Source organism: Erpetoichthys calabaricus, chromosome 12 (assembly GCF_900747795.2).
Source record: "Erpetoichthys calabaricus chromosome 12, fErpCal1.3, whole genome shotgun sequence".
Taxonomy (NCBI): domain Eukaryota; kingdom Metazoa; phylum Chordata; class Cladistia; order Polypteriformes; family Polypteridae; genus Erpetoichthys; species Erpetoichthys calabaricus.
The window spans coordinates 71,114,820-71,130,884 of NC_041405.2; the positions used below are offsets into that span (position 1 = coordinate 71,114,820).

A 16,065-nucleotide genomic window follows, 5' to 3' on the forward strand; every position below is an offset into this window, starting at 1 on the left:
AAACATGCACATATAAAAACTCATACATAATAAAATGCATTTTTAAGCTCACATAGATAACTATAGCAGAGCCTACACAGAAATATAAATTTTTCACCTGCTGATGATTTAAATTGCCATGAGGATGCAGAAGAACTCCCTCCGAAGGATTACGGGATGAACCTCCCAGGCGGTTGTTTAACCCAGTCCTGAAAATCAAATACAAGAAGATCTATCAGTTTAATAGAATTGCTGTCACAAGTTGTCCAAATGATTAATTGCTGAGAAATGTGCCTATCAAGGTCCAGTAAGACCCCTTTCTTCTACTATGACCAAACCACTTGGCACATTCTCTGCAATAAGCTACTACATATTAGGGTGGATTGGTCATTGTTTTAAAAATTGCATCCTGAAGGCTCTCTCTCACACACACACATACTGATAGTGTCAGAGTAACTTCTATGCAATCATATGTGACATTTTAGGCTTAGGGTTAGGGTTGAATAAATAACAGTCTTTCACTGCTTCTCTTTAGAGTCAGGCAAGAACGTCCAGTGAATCAGTGACAGCACTTCCGCCCATCCACTGGAAGTTTTACCCCTTGCGGTCTCCATAAACATATATTTAGGAACCACCTTCCTGAGAGGATGGAAATGTCAGCACAGATGCTATCGTCTTATAAGGTGACTGATGAAAAAAAATCTTTTGTTTTCAACCCTTTTGTATTATTTGATCATTCTGTGATGATGCAGCTTCACTTGTAGCTAAAAAGCCTTATCAAGTGTAAATAATAGGATCATATTTATTTGGTAAAACGTTCTTTTCTTTTTATGCAAGTGCTTGCTTCACTGTCATAATTAGTTGTCATTTGGCAAGTGAAGTCTTGTGGTGATTTCCTTTGGCATGTGAAGGACACAGCTGTGGCAGGTGAATTGCATTATTGAAAGAGTGGTTACGTCTGTTAAGACTGAGTTGGATTAAAACTAATTCCGCATGAATTTAATGTGTGCTGATTTTGTTTTAATTAAACGTTTTCTTTTTTCTTTTAATAGGGGGATGACCAGAATGCATAATGAAATTTTCATGTGTTTTATTTGTTTTGGGCAGCTTTTTAAGCTAAAACCCTGGCAAAAGTAGGGTGAAGGTGGAAAGGCTCAAATTTAGTGGACAGGGCCATCAGGTTATAAGGCTAGTTGTTTTGCTGGCATTGCAAGCCAGTTTAGCCAGAAGAGAGCTTCCTTTCTTTCCTTATTTGCAGTTTAAAGCTATATTTTATGAGTTTTCTTTCTTTTTTTCCCTCCCAGGTATCACACTCTTGAGTACAGAGTGAGTGCAACAGGGGAATATGTTTTTTGTGTGTCTTCCCCATTGTATATCAAATGGGAGCGCTTGCTTTTCTTTTTGTATTTCTTTTCTGTTATAAACATTTTCTTAATTTTTTTGAAGGCTATACGCCTATTGCTATATATGTGCAAATTAATAAAGGGACTTTTATTGTACCATCTTTGACTAGTGCCTTCTTTGGACCCAATAACCCACTTGGTAGCATTACTAGGGAGGCTCACTTATTGTTGTTCACTTATCTCCTGACAGATTTACCCCTGACATTAAATGGGGTACCAGGCTGACGCACCAACCCTTCTTCCCAATTATTCTTTCCAATAAAAACAATTACTGTTTTTCTTTGTTTCCAAACTGGAGCACAGGCAGGTGAAGTGATTTGCAAATGGTCTCAGTATCGGTAGCAGGATTTGAATTCAAAAATTTAGGGTTAAAATTCCAAACGTTTAATTACTACACCACACTGCCCTACATATATACTACTATACAATGACATTTAAGTTATAATCATATCTTCTAGTGTTTACCAGAAAAATTCCACTCAGAACTCTAGACGTCTTAGGCCCTGATGTTTTTTTTTTTTGTGAGTCATCTGCTCTGAATGAGTTTGCTTTATCAGACATTAAGCTAACTAATATTTTCATTGTGCTAAAAGAGTTGGAAAGCAATTCTCACCTTTTTTGACTCCTGTCATCATCATCACTGCTACCAACCTCATCGCTGGATGATGAGTATTCTGTCACCTTCCCAAAAGGACTTAAGGAAGACTTTCCACCAGCCGATGAAACTAACCCCTAAGAGAATATTAGAAAGAAGTGCAAAGCTGAAAAATATATTATCAACTACTAACAGAGTAATTTTTAATTATCAGTTGCTTCATTTTGTATTTAGAAAGAACCTGTATATGTATCACAAGAGTGTTTTGTTTTTTCAAGTATTCATCTGAAAGGTTAAACATTAAGATATTGAGGAAAGTAATGAGAAAAACATAAGGGTGATAACTTTACTTCCATCTTTTCTTCTTTAAAAAATAGGGAATATATGATATTTGTTGATTTTCAATTAGTTTAGAATCACACAGAAAAAGAGAGGAAATGGATGGAGATAGGAGAGGAAAACCTCACTAGTAGCATAGATCAAAGCCCAAAACACCCATAAAGCCAAAACCAAACTGGATTTGTTAAAGTCAGACACTTAGCTTCTAATCTTTGACGCCTGTTTAACGTAATATATTCACCCACAAAGTCTAATACCCTGGAGATATTATTACTTTTGATGCAGAAAAAGCATTTGACATGGTTGAATGGAACTACCTTTTCACTACATTGGAGAAATTTGGGTTTGGCCTGAACAATTGTGAATGGATCAAACTACTGTAAACCAGTGCAGAAGCTTCAGTTTGTATTAACAATATTATTTGAGACTACTTCAAACTCAAACGTGGTACTAGACAAGGATAACCCTTGTCACAACTGCGCTTTTGCAATCGCCATTGAGCCACTGGTAGTTCACTGTTGAAATGCTTATGAGATAAAGGGTATTATCAGAGAAGGACTTGAACAGAAAATTTCACTATATGCAGATGATATGGTACTATTCCAGTGAACTTTCAAGCACACAGTATTAGATTAGACATGATCCCTTTAATCATCACAGATCAGTTTAAATACCTTGGAGTAAACAACACAAGTAAACATAAAGCTCTTTAAAATTTTGCTGTCTGCATGGAAAAAATTAAGCAAGACTTGCATAGATGCTCTACCCTTCATCTCACTTAGCTGGACGAATTAACACAGTCAAGATAAATATCCTTCCTAAGCTTCTTTTACTATTTCAAAGCATTCCAATATACATCAATAAATAATTTTTTAAGAAATTAAATTAAATCATAATCTCATTTATTTGGAATTCAAAACATCCACGTATCCAAAGGGCAACCCTACAAAGACCTAAGGCAGAAGGTGGCATGCCTCTACCTAACTTTTATTACTGGATGGCAAATATACAAGCTGTAACACCTGGACATTAACACAAATTGGTGAAGATACACAAGTCTTGGTCCGCAATAGAAATAAAATCCTGCAGTACTTATTGTACCCCAATAAATACAAGTTATTGCCAACATACTAACAACCCAATTGTGCTTCATTCACTCAGAATATGGAACCAATGTAGGAAGTACTTCAAGATACAGAAGCTATTATCTGTTGTACCTCTGCATGATAACCACCTTTTCCCACCCACTCAAATGTACAGTAGAACCTCTGGTCACAAACATTTCCGAACACTTACAAATTGGGTTATGATCAAAAAGTTTGCCAAAACTTTGCATCTGTTCACGACCACACGCTCTGGTGGCGAACAAAAACATTGGCGGCCAGTTTCCCTATGCGTGTTCGTACGTGCCAATGATTTGCTTTCTCCGTTTCCCATTTTCTTTTGTTTGTGTATACAGGGCCTGCTGATGTTGTAAAAGGAGTTCTAATGTTAACCAAGCAGAGGCCTCAAGTGCTGGAAGAGGTGGAAAAACTGTTGCTAGTGTGGTTGAATGAAAAGCAACTTGCAGGGGATAGCGTAAGTGAGCCGATCATATGCGAGAAAGCCAGGAAGATTCATGTTGATTTGCTGAAAAAAAATCCTTCTTCGAGTGGCGAAGGTGAGGAATTTAAAGCCAGTAGAGGATGGTTTGAAAAGTTTTGCAAGAGAAGTGGCATTTAATTTTTTCCCTTTGCTTAAAACTCATAAAAAAAGTGTTTACAGTGAGCAGTTTCTAAGGGTCTAGTGCAAACTCTTACAAAGTTAGTTTTCTCTGTTGTTCAAGGTTTTCTCAGTGTTATTCAATGTTTTTACATTTAGTTTACTATTACAATGTGCATTCTATGGTATTATTAACTATTTTTGTGATTAAAAATATATATATTTACATATAGTTCGTACAGTCTGGAACGGATTAATTATATTTACAATGTCTTATGGGGAAATTACGTTTGGGTCGCGACCAAATCGGGTTGCGTCCATAGTTTTGGAACAAACTACGGTCGTGACCAGAGGCACCACTGTACGCGGTTTTTAATGTCTGGAAAACATTAGGTATTAAGTCACTTAGAGATCTGTACATAGACATTGTCATTGAATCCTACGAACAATTACACTCCAAATTTAATTTTCCAGCAACACATTTCTTTCATAACCTCCAAATTAGAAACTTTTCTAAACAAAACCTGACCAATTTTCCTCACCTCCCACCTACTTCTATTCCAGAAAAAATATTGATCAGTCTTGAGGACTCAGACAGCATTTCTGTAACATACAAAAACATTTTAAAGTCCCTTTTTTCAAAGATCCCAGAGAGCAGTGGGAAAAGGATCTCACGCTCAACATTTCAGAAAAGGAGTGGAAGGCAGCAATGTACAGAACTCACTCAAGCTCCATATGCGCAAAGCATATTCAATTTAAAGTCATCTACCAAGTGCATCTGTCTCAGTTAAAATTGTTCAAAATCTTTCCAGGGCAAGGTCTAACCTGTGAACGTTGCAGTCAAATTCCAACCTCATTGGGCCATATGTTTTGGGCCTGCACCAAATTAATATAATTTTGGACCAAAATCTTGAAATGCCTTTCAGACAGCCTTGGTGTCACAATCCCTCCTAACCCATTAACAGCTGTGTTTGGTGTACTTCCAGATGGGCTTAAAGTGGGGAAGGACAAACAAACTGCAATTGCCTTTACTTCACTATTGGCACGTAGACTTATCTTGTCTCAACTGGAAGAATACTAACCAACCCACTCTAAGTCAGTGGGTAACTGATGTTATATATTATTTGAAACTGGAAAAAAAACAAATTCTCACTTAGAGGATCTGTGTAAAACCTGGCAGGATCTTAGAATAAGCATGTAAGTTCAGGAAGCAGATAATCTTCCCTTTTTTTATTCTATTTAATTTTATTTATTTATTTACTTATTTTTCCTACTATTAAAGTTTTACTCTGTTGGCCTAGCTCTCTTTCTCATGGGTGGGGGTTGATTTGATTATAACCTAGTTTTGTAAAATTTGACTTGCTTGTATGGAATGTTATTTGATTATAATACATTTAATAAAATGTTTATAAAAAAAAAGAAAAAAAAAAAAAGAAAATTTTCTTCACCAGTCTAAAACCTTGGACACTTGGTGTAGCATGCCATCATCTTAAATACCCTCAAGATGATGATATCACAAGGGTAGTAAGGGAGCTAGGTTGCTAGCAATAATCATAACCGAACATAACTGAAATAAGAAATAAACCAAAATAGTGGCACCTTTGGAACACAAAACTGCAGTACAACAATAATTAAGCATAATCATTACATTTATGTCACATTTTAAAAATGGAAAAGTTTAACAAAAACAAGTAAGAAAATGTAATATGTTCTGTTTAAAACTCTGGAATTGTGACAGAAAAGTTAACAATAGTTGTGTCTTCACAGAATTTTAACAGAAATCCACTGTGTAAGACACAAGTCATGGGTGAACATCTTTAGTATTTCCATGCACGGGTTGCATGTAGCTCTCAGTCTCCAAACATAACTAAAGTTGTTACATTTGTTTCTCCTTATATATGTCAATACATAATTAAAAGAAGTAATACCAAAGGACCCCTAAACCATAATACACATACCAGTTGCTTGCCTGATGGTCCCACATATCCATTGTGTACTAGTTTACTGTGCTGAAGTCGATTCTGAGGCAAGGGGCTGCCCAGTTTTGAAACACCTGTAAATTGAATTGCATATAAAGTCAAAGGAATCTCCTAACTGTGCAGGAGAGCTTAATACTTGACTATACTATATTTCATATACAGTAGTGCATCTGTTCAAACAGTTAAAATCATAAAAAGGAAATTTACATAGGAGCTGACAAATATATAGCTTTTGTGAAATAAACGATGTAAAGCTTGTATTAAATGTAATGAGTTTTACTGATTAGTAATTATGGGAATTCATCTGCTACAAATAAAAACATAAAATTATATGTTATATTAGTGAAAAGTGATTTTTGCTAATTCATTCCATACAATTGATTAAATAAGTGTCTATTTTTTAGTGCTAATCCAAACCCATTGAACCTATCATCTGAAATCAAATACTAACATTTAGAAAATAGAAATGTTTTTTTCTTTTATAATATGAGAAAACAAAGAAACATCAAGGGGTCACCCTGGTGGGACTACATTCATTTAGACGACAAAGAGAATCCTTACCTGATACTGAGCTGTGAGGTGACACTAATTGTTCGTCTCCACTCGGGGATGTTAACTGAAAGCAGCTGATAAAACATAATACATTAGCTACATGCACTTGCAAGTTTAAAAGACAGTAAATGCTTGTGCTCTTGAAAATCTGTTGGAATTTGAATAATGCTGTCTACAACAAATGGAAACACCTTGAGAATTACCTTGATGCAGACCTCTGATGGGAGGTGAAAATCTTTGATGTTGTCCTCTGGGGAACCTGTAAATTGGACAACAGATAGAGATTGTGAACATAAACTTCAGATTCATGGTTAATTCACTGTGAGACTCCTTTACTTTTCAATAAAGAAAAAGGTTTAACAGTGAGTAATTGATTCAATGAGGAAGGACAAAGGGAGAACAAAATTTGATGGCTAATCTTTTCAGGAGGAGGAGGTTGGGGGCAGGTGCTGATAGCGGATTGCCGCACCCACCACTGGACAAACCACCTGGATTGGGACACGACTGGAGCAGGTGACACCTCAGCACCACATTGAACGGTGTGAGGTTTTTCACGGTGGCTGGAGTGCAATCCTGTCATCCTGCCACCAACCCCCAAGTGTTTCCCTAAGTTGGAGGACCTGCTTGCAGGGCTGAATGCAGATTAACATCATACCCAGGATGAAGCAATTGCAGATTAAGGGCCATGCTCAAGGGCCCAGCGGAGTAGAATCACTTCTGACATTTATGGGATATTTCAGCAATTATATGTACTAGTGCAATCTTGTGCTATATTATTCTGTAGTATAATATACCATGGAGACTTCAATGAATAATTGTTTAACAGTGTATCATATTTCTGCTATTTAAGATCTTCCACTATTTCTTTGGGATAACAAGTGGACTAAATCTTAAATGAAAAAAAAAAACACTTTTATCCTGGGAATAGCAATCTTAAATAACTGCAGCAGCACTTATTTTACAGTGGATTCAGCAAGTATTCGGATCCATTCACTTTCTACACACTTTATTTTTTGTCCTCACAAGCAGTGTGTGCCTTTCTACACAATGCCGAATCAATTCAGTTTGCCACCGGTGGACTCCAGTCAAGTTCTAGGCGCATCTCAAGTGAAGTAAAGCAAACAGAATGTATCTGACCATAATCTGGAGTGGCACAACAAAGGGTCTGAATACATATTGTCGCAGTAGGCTGGGGGCCAGACCCAGCCGGGATGCCTGGAAGGACCGGGAGGCAGTTTGTACATCCTCTGGGCCACGAGGGGGCAACCGCCCTGGATAAGGAGGGGACTACAGGGACCGAGGCAGGAGGCTCAAACCTATAGGGACCCGTAGCCACCGCCAGGGGGCGCCCCGAGCGTCATGGAGCCTGGGAAACCTGCACTTCCACCACACCTGCGAAGGTGGAGGAAGGACCTTCCAGGGACGCCCGGAGTGCTTTCGGGTGCAAGGGCAGCACTTCTTCAACACCAGGAAGTGCTGCCGGAAGGACGTCATCAAAAACCTGGAGCACATCCAGGTGGAAATAAAAGGGGCCGCCTTCCTACAATCAGGGAGCTAGAGCAGGATGAAGCTCCCGGGAGCAGAGGAAAGGCGGTCCAAGGATATTGGGAAGACGGCCCGGGTTAACGGTGATTGGTGCTGGGAGCACTGTGTGTTGTGTGGATTTTATTTATAGGAAAATAAACGTGTGTTTTGATAAAGTGCTGGTGTCTGTCTGATGGTGTTCGGACCCATTCTCACAATATATAAATGAGAGGTTTTAGTTCTTGGTTTTTAAGGCATGAAAATATGTTTTCACTTTGTCATTATGAGTTATTGAATGTAGATTGATGGGCAAAAATGGCAAATTTTCTCCATTTAAAATTAAATCTACAACAATATAAAATGTGCAGAAAGTGAACTTTCAGAATCCACTGTATAGAGTCATTCCATACTGAAAAACAAGTCAGTTGTGGCAACTGGGCCACAAAGCCTGCTATAATTTATTTATACTTGCTTTAGTCACAAGGTCATGCTCACAACCTAACAAAAAAGAAAGTCTTTTCCAGCCAACACTTCTAGTATATTGCTATAAATATTTTTTATATTTATGAAATTGATGGCATGGGCTAGGGGATATGACAGTGTTCATGTTTTTGCAGTATTGCTCAGAGTCTATGCTATTTTTGGTACAGCCATTCCAAGACTTGAGAAAAACAGAAACAAAAGCAACACTTTACACAATGTGCTGCAGGGGAAACTCTCTGGTAGCCTCAATATATATCTAAACAGCTCTGAAAAGGAATGTCACACACAGTATCTTTATACCTTCAAAATATTTCTAGCATAACAATCCTGAACTAATCACATTATCTTCCAAACAGTTATGAGTATTCATATGACCAAATAACAGAAGACAAAAGTGGGAATTGCTGGGATGTTAAATTTATTTCTACAGCTGGGGAAACCAATCATGTTTATGTCTTGGGATGTCATTTATAAAAAGTAATGGACAAGATGCAAGTGCTGTGTGATTTACATAGTGTTATGTTATTTACACTATATACTGTTCCAGCAAAACAGAAACACATGTGATAATCCACTAAAACAGCTTATTTAGGAGCCTAATTTGCAGCAGTAATATGGCATGTATTTTGTTTTCTCTACAATAAGGTTAAAATTCTGCTGGCATATAGTACAGGTCATAAGATCCTAAGTTCCTGTTGTGACTAGAACCTGACTCTACATGATAAAAGTTTACTGCTGCTTCAGAGACTGCTTCTCCAAAATGTAGTTGATCTAGAAATAAATGCGTGTTTTAACACCAGTAGGTAATGCAACGTTTTGCTCAAGTATGTATTACTCTAGATGACTATATGAACAGCTTGCAGCTCACAAGACAATCAACACAAAATAATACCACTTTGTATATTAGACAAACAAGAAAACTAATACTCTTTAATAATTCAATATAACTGTCAGAAACCCATATTTTAAATATTGCCTGCTTCTGTTGGGGTATTTTATACCTAGGTATCCACTGGGTTAATTTGTTTTTGAAATATAGTTTTAATTTTGATTTGTGCTGTTATTTCTGATGGCACTTTTGTTGATTTCTATTACTTGGACCGTCTTGGAGTAGGCGTGTCCTCAGTGGTTGTGGCCTACCAATTACAACATGACGGGATAAAAGGTCACTTGGGGTATGCTTCCCCATCCGACTACATGGATTCCAAAACCCTTCAAGCCTTTCTGAAAATTTTTCTTTGTTTTGTTTTTCTGGTTTTTTGAACTCTCTGCACTCCTTCTAAGTTTGATTTTGTCTTGGCTTAGGTTATTGACAGTTGTTCTTCTAGTTCTGACCCCCAGAAGCCTCATGCTTACTTAGCATAAAAATAATCCATGGCGATATAGGAACTTTCTGTGGTTTTCACTGATATGCTAAGAAAAGGTGCCGATACAGTAAAAAGTAGATTGTTGAGATACAATGACACTTGATCAAAGTGCCTTTGGGGTGGGGAGGGGGTCCGTGAAGGTTCCTGAAGATGTGTCAGTATACATTGGTATGCTAAGAAGTGTCAGGTACACTGAAATTTAAATCATTGCGATACACTGTAAGTCAATTGAAGAGTGGGTGTGTCCCCTGTGAAAATTAGAAAACAAATGCCAGTACTCAGTGTTGATATTGGAAGAGGTGCAGGTATTGCGTGTTGGTGAGTACTGGCCCACTTCAAGCACTGAATTAGTTTTATTAACCACACTTCTATTCGTAAGACCAGCACTCTATACAACAATTACAAATAGAGTATGAAAGAATGGAGTAAACATAAACACAAAATATAATGTAAAAATGTAAACAGAGAAAATCTGAGAAGTAAACTGAGATGACCTTGTAGATGGTTACGGACCAAAAAAATAAGTAAAAACTTAAAAGAGAAATTAGAACTGCCAAAGAGCAGATTGGCAAGAATATCACTAGAAATTCACAAGTATGAGTTTCTTTTAGTGATTTAGAAGAAAATGAACAGTTAAGATGTGCATTAAGATCAGTAAGAAATAAATAATGTTGGAAAACAATAAGCAAGGGCTCTCAGTGCCAATTCTATGAAGTTAACATCTAGAAATTGTCAAAAAACTCCTGGCGACTAGAGAAACAATAACATATAGTTTTGAAATGATAATTTCAAGATTATTATGAACGAGAGATACTGGTTATAAAACACACACACACACACTCAGAAAAAAAGCCAAACCAGATAACACATGTAAATGAATACAAAAACCCTTCTTATGAATCTTGGAAATATATCTTGGAATATATCAAAACATATTCCTTGACAAATAGAACTGCGGATAAACAGTATAGGTTATCAAGTAGATAGATAGATAGATAGATAGATAGATAGATAGATAGATAGATAGATAGATAGATAGATAGATAGATAGATAGATAGATACTTTATTAATCCCAAGGGGAAATTCACATATTAATATGGTTGATAACAGTACTTTGGGAACCATGAAATATGGATTTGAAGATTTTGTGCAGATGTTAGCAACTAACAAGCTATGATGATCTGAATAGGCAGTTATCTCCATTTTTTCGATGTTCTCATTCACTGTTTGAAATTTTTACATTTATAAAACTTTTTCCTTCATTTAACTTTCATTTCTTTGATCAAGCTTATGAATATGCTTAATCTTCTCTTTCTGTTTTTTCTCCTCTTCTTAAGGGCAGTTGCTTCTTTCATTTGATATAGGAACCATTGAAATATTTCCATGTTTTGTTATAGGTACTGCAAATCATTGAAAATCTTATTGCTCTTCCTGGGAACAGAAGCTATTAATGTGCTTTCAAGCAACCAAGGAAATATTGTATGTTACCTTAGGTGGAGCCTCATGATTCTGTGGCAAATCCCAGAAGACATCATCCTCACTGGGGGACACGGGGCTCACCACCATATCCGACAAGGAACTACTGTGCTGGCTTTCTCGGCTAGATCGTAAATTGGCATTCTGCAAAATAAGTTTTTAGTTGAGTTGTGTTTTTTTTTTTTGAGAAGAAAAGCAAAATTCACATGGAAAGCTACCCACAGAAAATTTCAATTGTCGGTAGATCTAGTGATATTTTTGTGCTAATTTTAATATTGCAAGGAAACTCCTGGAGTATAACACACACCGAGCTATCATATCAGTTTAAAAAAATGATCTATCATTTTAAAGTCATGTATGAGAAATACATTAAATATTAAAAAACATAACACGACAAAGGTGGCATTCACAGTGCACTTACACACTGTTAGTAAGTGCTTGTAAAATACTTGTTCTAACAGTTAAACTCCTTTTCTCTTCTTCTTTCGGCTGCTCCTGTTAGGGATTGCCACAGCAGATCATCTTCTTCCATATCTTTCTGTCCTCTGCATCTTGTTCTGTTACACCCATCACCTGCATGTCCTCTCTCACCACATCCATAAACCTTCTCTTAGGCCTTCCTCTTGCCTGGCAGCTCTATCCTTAGCATCCTTCTCCCAGTATACTCAGCATCTCTCCTCTGCACATGTCCACACCAACGCAACCTCGCCTCTTTCACTTTGTCTCCCAACCATCCAACTGATGTAATCCCACCTTCACACTGAATGCATCCGTCACTCCTACCGCAGACCTCACCACTGTCACACTTCCCTCGTACATATCCTGTACAACTCTTACATACTTCTCTGCCCCTCCCGACTTCCTCATACAATACCACAGCTCCTCTCGAGGAACCCTGTCATATGCTTTCTCCAGGTCCAGAAAGACGCAATGCAACTCCTTCTGGCCTTCTCTCTACTTCTCCATCAACACCCTCAGAGTAAACATCGCATATGTGGTGCTCTTTCTTGGCATGAAACCATACTGCTGCTCACTAATCATCACCTCAATTCTTAACCTAGCTTCTACTACTCTTTCCCATAACTTCATGCTGTGGCTCATCAATTTTATTCCTCTGTAGTTACTGCAGTCCTGCACATCCCCCTTGTTCTTAAATATTGGCTCCAGTACACTTCTTCTCCACTCCTCAGGCATCCTCTCACTTTCCAAGATTCCATTAAACAATCTGGTTAAAAACTCCACTGCTATCTCTCCTAAACACCTCCATGCTTCCACAGGTATGTCATCTGGACCAACGGCTTTTCCATTTTTCATCCTCTTCATAGCTGTCCTTACTTCCTCCTTGCTAATCCATTGCATTTCCTGATTCACTAACAGTTCTAACAGTTTAAACACTTTTTTATTTTTAATATTTGTCAGTTGCAAAGTTTTGTTTGCATAAAGGTGGGGAATAGGTAGAAAAATGAAAAATTCCAAAAGATGACCAATAAAAGAAATTCCATACAGCACAATTAAAAACATATGTATCCTTTCAGTATCCAAGCCTACCTGTGGACATACACCTCTCTTCAGTGCTGGAGTACAAGGACTAGAGCTGCTTCCAGAGGAAAGCCTACTTTGTAAATGCAAAGAACATCCTTGCACAAGAAGATTCAAATTGGACAAACTGTTCTCAATTGTCTGTGTTCTTTCTTCAGCCTAAAAGACAAAAGGTAACCATGTGGTAAATAAAGTTTTGGTGAAAATGTCAAAGGTGGCTGGCATCTTTTGCTTTCTGTTAGCAGCCAATGTTTTTGTTTCATGAACATATGGAGTAAATGAAATGTAAGGGTGAACAGTCATGTATCAAATTATGCCCAAAGAAACAGTGTTTAATAGAAATGACAGTTAAAGAGAAGTCATTTTATGCTCTCCAACAGTGGAAGTGACTACACACGTTTTCCTCTCTCTGTAACTTTTTTCACCTAGTGACAAGTTTTACACACAGGAACACCAAGACATTGTTTTTCTTTCCCATTCCAGAAAGAAAGATGAGTAAAGGCAATCTGAATTAATTTCATGCCAGGTTAACAATTCAATATGAATGTAAGTTAATTGTTAGAAAAGATAAATGCTAACACTAGAGTTAAACAACATCTACATCAACAAGAAGACAGCATAAGAAAAGAGTTCCAAAAAAGAACAGAAAATTTGTGTTGCTCAGGGGACATTAGTTACAAACTGTAAATAACTTCCTACTCCGGAAAAGCCTGCAATATTTACTAAAAATAAACAGGAAATTCGTACGAGCAATAGTCTGCAACAATGAGATGTAGAGATTTCCTCTCTTGGGCTTTTAACCCCTTCATGTATCGTGCATATGGGATGATACCTAAAAAACCTCCTTCAAGCAGCTAGCCAATAGCATATTTGAACTTTTTATACAGTTGCTTTTACATGGATTAAGGTGGAGTGCAAAATTCAAATAAAATGGCAATTTCTTTGCTAGTGATATTCTGCATATATTCCAGTGGATCAGCTTCCTTTTCTTCCATGTCAAATATATTTACCTCCACTTTGAAATACTTAAGCCACACACACAAACCTTACTCTATTAATTCCACCATTTTATCCACATTACCCCAAGTTCATGATTATTTGCCTTTTGTGTTTTTAAGCAACAAAACAAGAAATTATCCCTGTTTTTTGCATTTTTGTTCTCAATAATGTGGAAAATCTATCAGCTTAGGGCGGCACGGTGGCGCAGTGCGTAGCGCTGCTGCCTCGCAGCTAGGAGACCTGCGTTCACTTCCCGGGTCCTTCCTGCGTGGAGTTTGCATGTTCTCCCTGTGTCTGTGTGGGTTTCCTCTGGGTGCTCCGGTTTCCTCCCACAGTCCAAAGACATGCAGGTTAGGTGCATTGGCGATCCTAAATTGTCCCTAGTGTGTGTGTGTGTGTGTGTGTGCGCCCTGAGGTGGACTGGTGCCCTGCCCGGGGTTTGTTTCCTGCCTTGTGCCCTGTGTTGGCTGGGATTGGCTCCAGCAGACCCCTGTGACCCTGTAGTTAGGATATAGTGGGTTGGATAATGGATGGATCTATCAGCTTGTACTTTAAATAAAAGTCTAGGAAGAAAAAAATACTCATGATTTACATTGAGTAAAACTGAACTTACAGTCAGTAATGTTATAGTTTTTTAGTCGCCAGGAGGGTCCTATGACATAGACACAGAAACATGTTTCTGTTTCTGTTGTTTGCCTAAATATGGCTAAATATCTATAAATATCTATGCCATAAAACAATCTTAAGTGAGTTGGCATTTTACAGGTTTATTCTAATTATTGACTAAATATCTATGCCACAAAACAATCTTAATTTATATCTGTGTGAGTTGGCCTTATACAGGTTTACAGTGTATTCTAATTATTCAGTAGAGTGTGAGAATCCAAAATGACAAATAAAATACTATTGACTATTAGGAAACACTATTAAATCACAAGGAACCAGGAGACAAGAGCAAAGAACAAATGCTTTAAGAATATTAAATCTACAAATGAAAAGAAAATAGCATAAAAAAATAAAACAAATCTTAGAAACACTTAAAAGCTGAAACAGTCAACATGTACTATAGAATCTTCTGCATATTCCAACCAAACACTTCACTCCTTGTCAAGCTCCAGGTATTTGCCTGAAGTAATGGCATGTCACATGGACTCAAGTGCCTTGTGGCTGCTTTGTACAGAAAGGAATTCCTCATTGTCACGAGTCATTGTGTGCATATTACAGTCCCATGCATGCAGCCACTAAAAGCACAGTGCTTTATAAATGGCTTAACTTTACAACTGAATCTGTTTTTAAATATAGGCAAATCCACCAAATGGACACATGAAGGGGTAAATTCAAGAGCAGGCAAGGTCTCTGGACTTGTATTTATAATAATATAATTACTAATATTATTAATAATATAATGCCTAATATAATATAGATTAGAAAGACAACTTGCAATTGACTTTGCCATGGCAGAAGAAGTTACACATGTTTAAGATCAGGAATATATTCTACAAAAGTCTCACTTTCAAAGTTTTAAAACTGCAAGTGCTAAACTATAACAAAGCCATAGGAAATAGAAAATCCATAGCCTAATCATGCTGAATGAAATACTGTAAAATGGTTGAATCATGCCTGTCTCAAAAGAAACAAAAAACAAAGTTCTACAAAACAGGTAATCAGAATCCAAGAAACTTTCAGCTGAATTGGAATAGGAGTCACATAATAGCTCTTCCTAGATATTGAATTCCTGGTTAATGTTCTGGATTAAAACAATAATCAGTAGTTTTTTGTTTCTTCCTACCATTTGTTTCTGACTGCTGGGTGATTGTCCTTCAAATTGAGTTTTCTGTCTTCTTGTGTCTTCCAGCTATTCCAATAGAAGAACATGACATTTTACTAATGACTTTTACTAATTAAACATCTCAAAGTTATATAATGCTATTACCTTCTTCAATACATAAAGATAAGTATCAGTAACATACAGTACAGGTACACAAATATTTTCATGCCTCATTCATACTTTGTGTGACCAGTAATGATGAAGCAGGAAAGGGAAATATTAGTTAAACGTTAAAAATAAAAAATATATAAAAATAATAAAAAAAAACCAACTTTTTTTTGGTTTCAGACATAACAACTT

General features: G+C 37.0%; 1 protein-coding gene across 1 annotated transcript in view; it reads right to left on the bottom strand.

Annotated features, from left to right (window-relative positions):
* Window positions 1-16,065, bottom strand: part of si:zfos-2326c3.2 (TRAF2 and NCK-interacting protein kinase) — a 125,547-nt gene that overhangs the window by 34,944 nt on the left and 74,538 nt on the right. Inside the window, 8 exon segments of the mRNA XM_028815689.2 lie at window positions 98-188; window positions 1,996-2,114; window positions 5,976-6,070; window positions 6,558-6,622; window positions 6,752-6,807; window positions 11,412-11,543; window positions 12,948-13,097; window positions 15,727-15,792. Of these exon segments, the coding sequence (XP_028671522.2) occupies window positions 98-188; window positions 1,996-2,114; window positions 5,976-6,070; window positions 6,558-6,622; window positions 6,752-6,807; window positions 11,412-11,543; window positions 12,948-13,097; window positions 15,727-15,792 (774 nt within the window).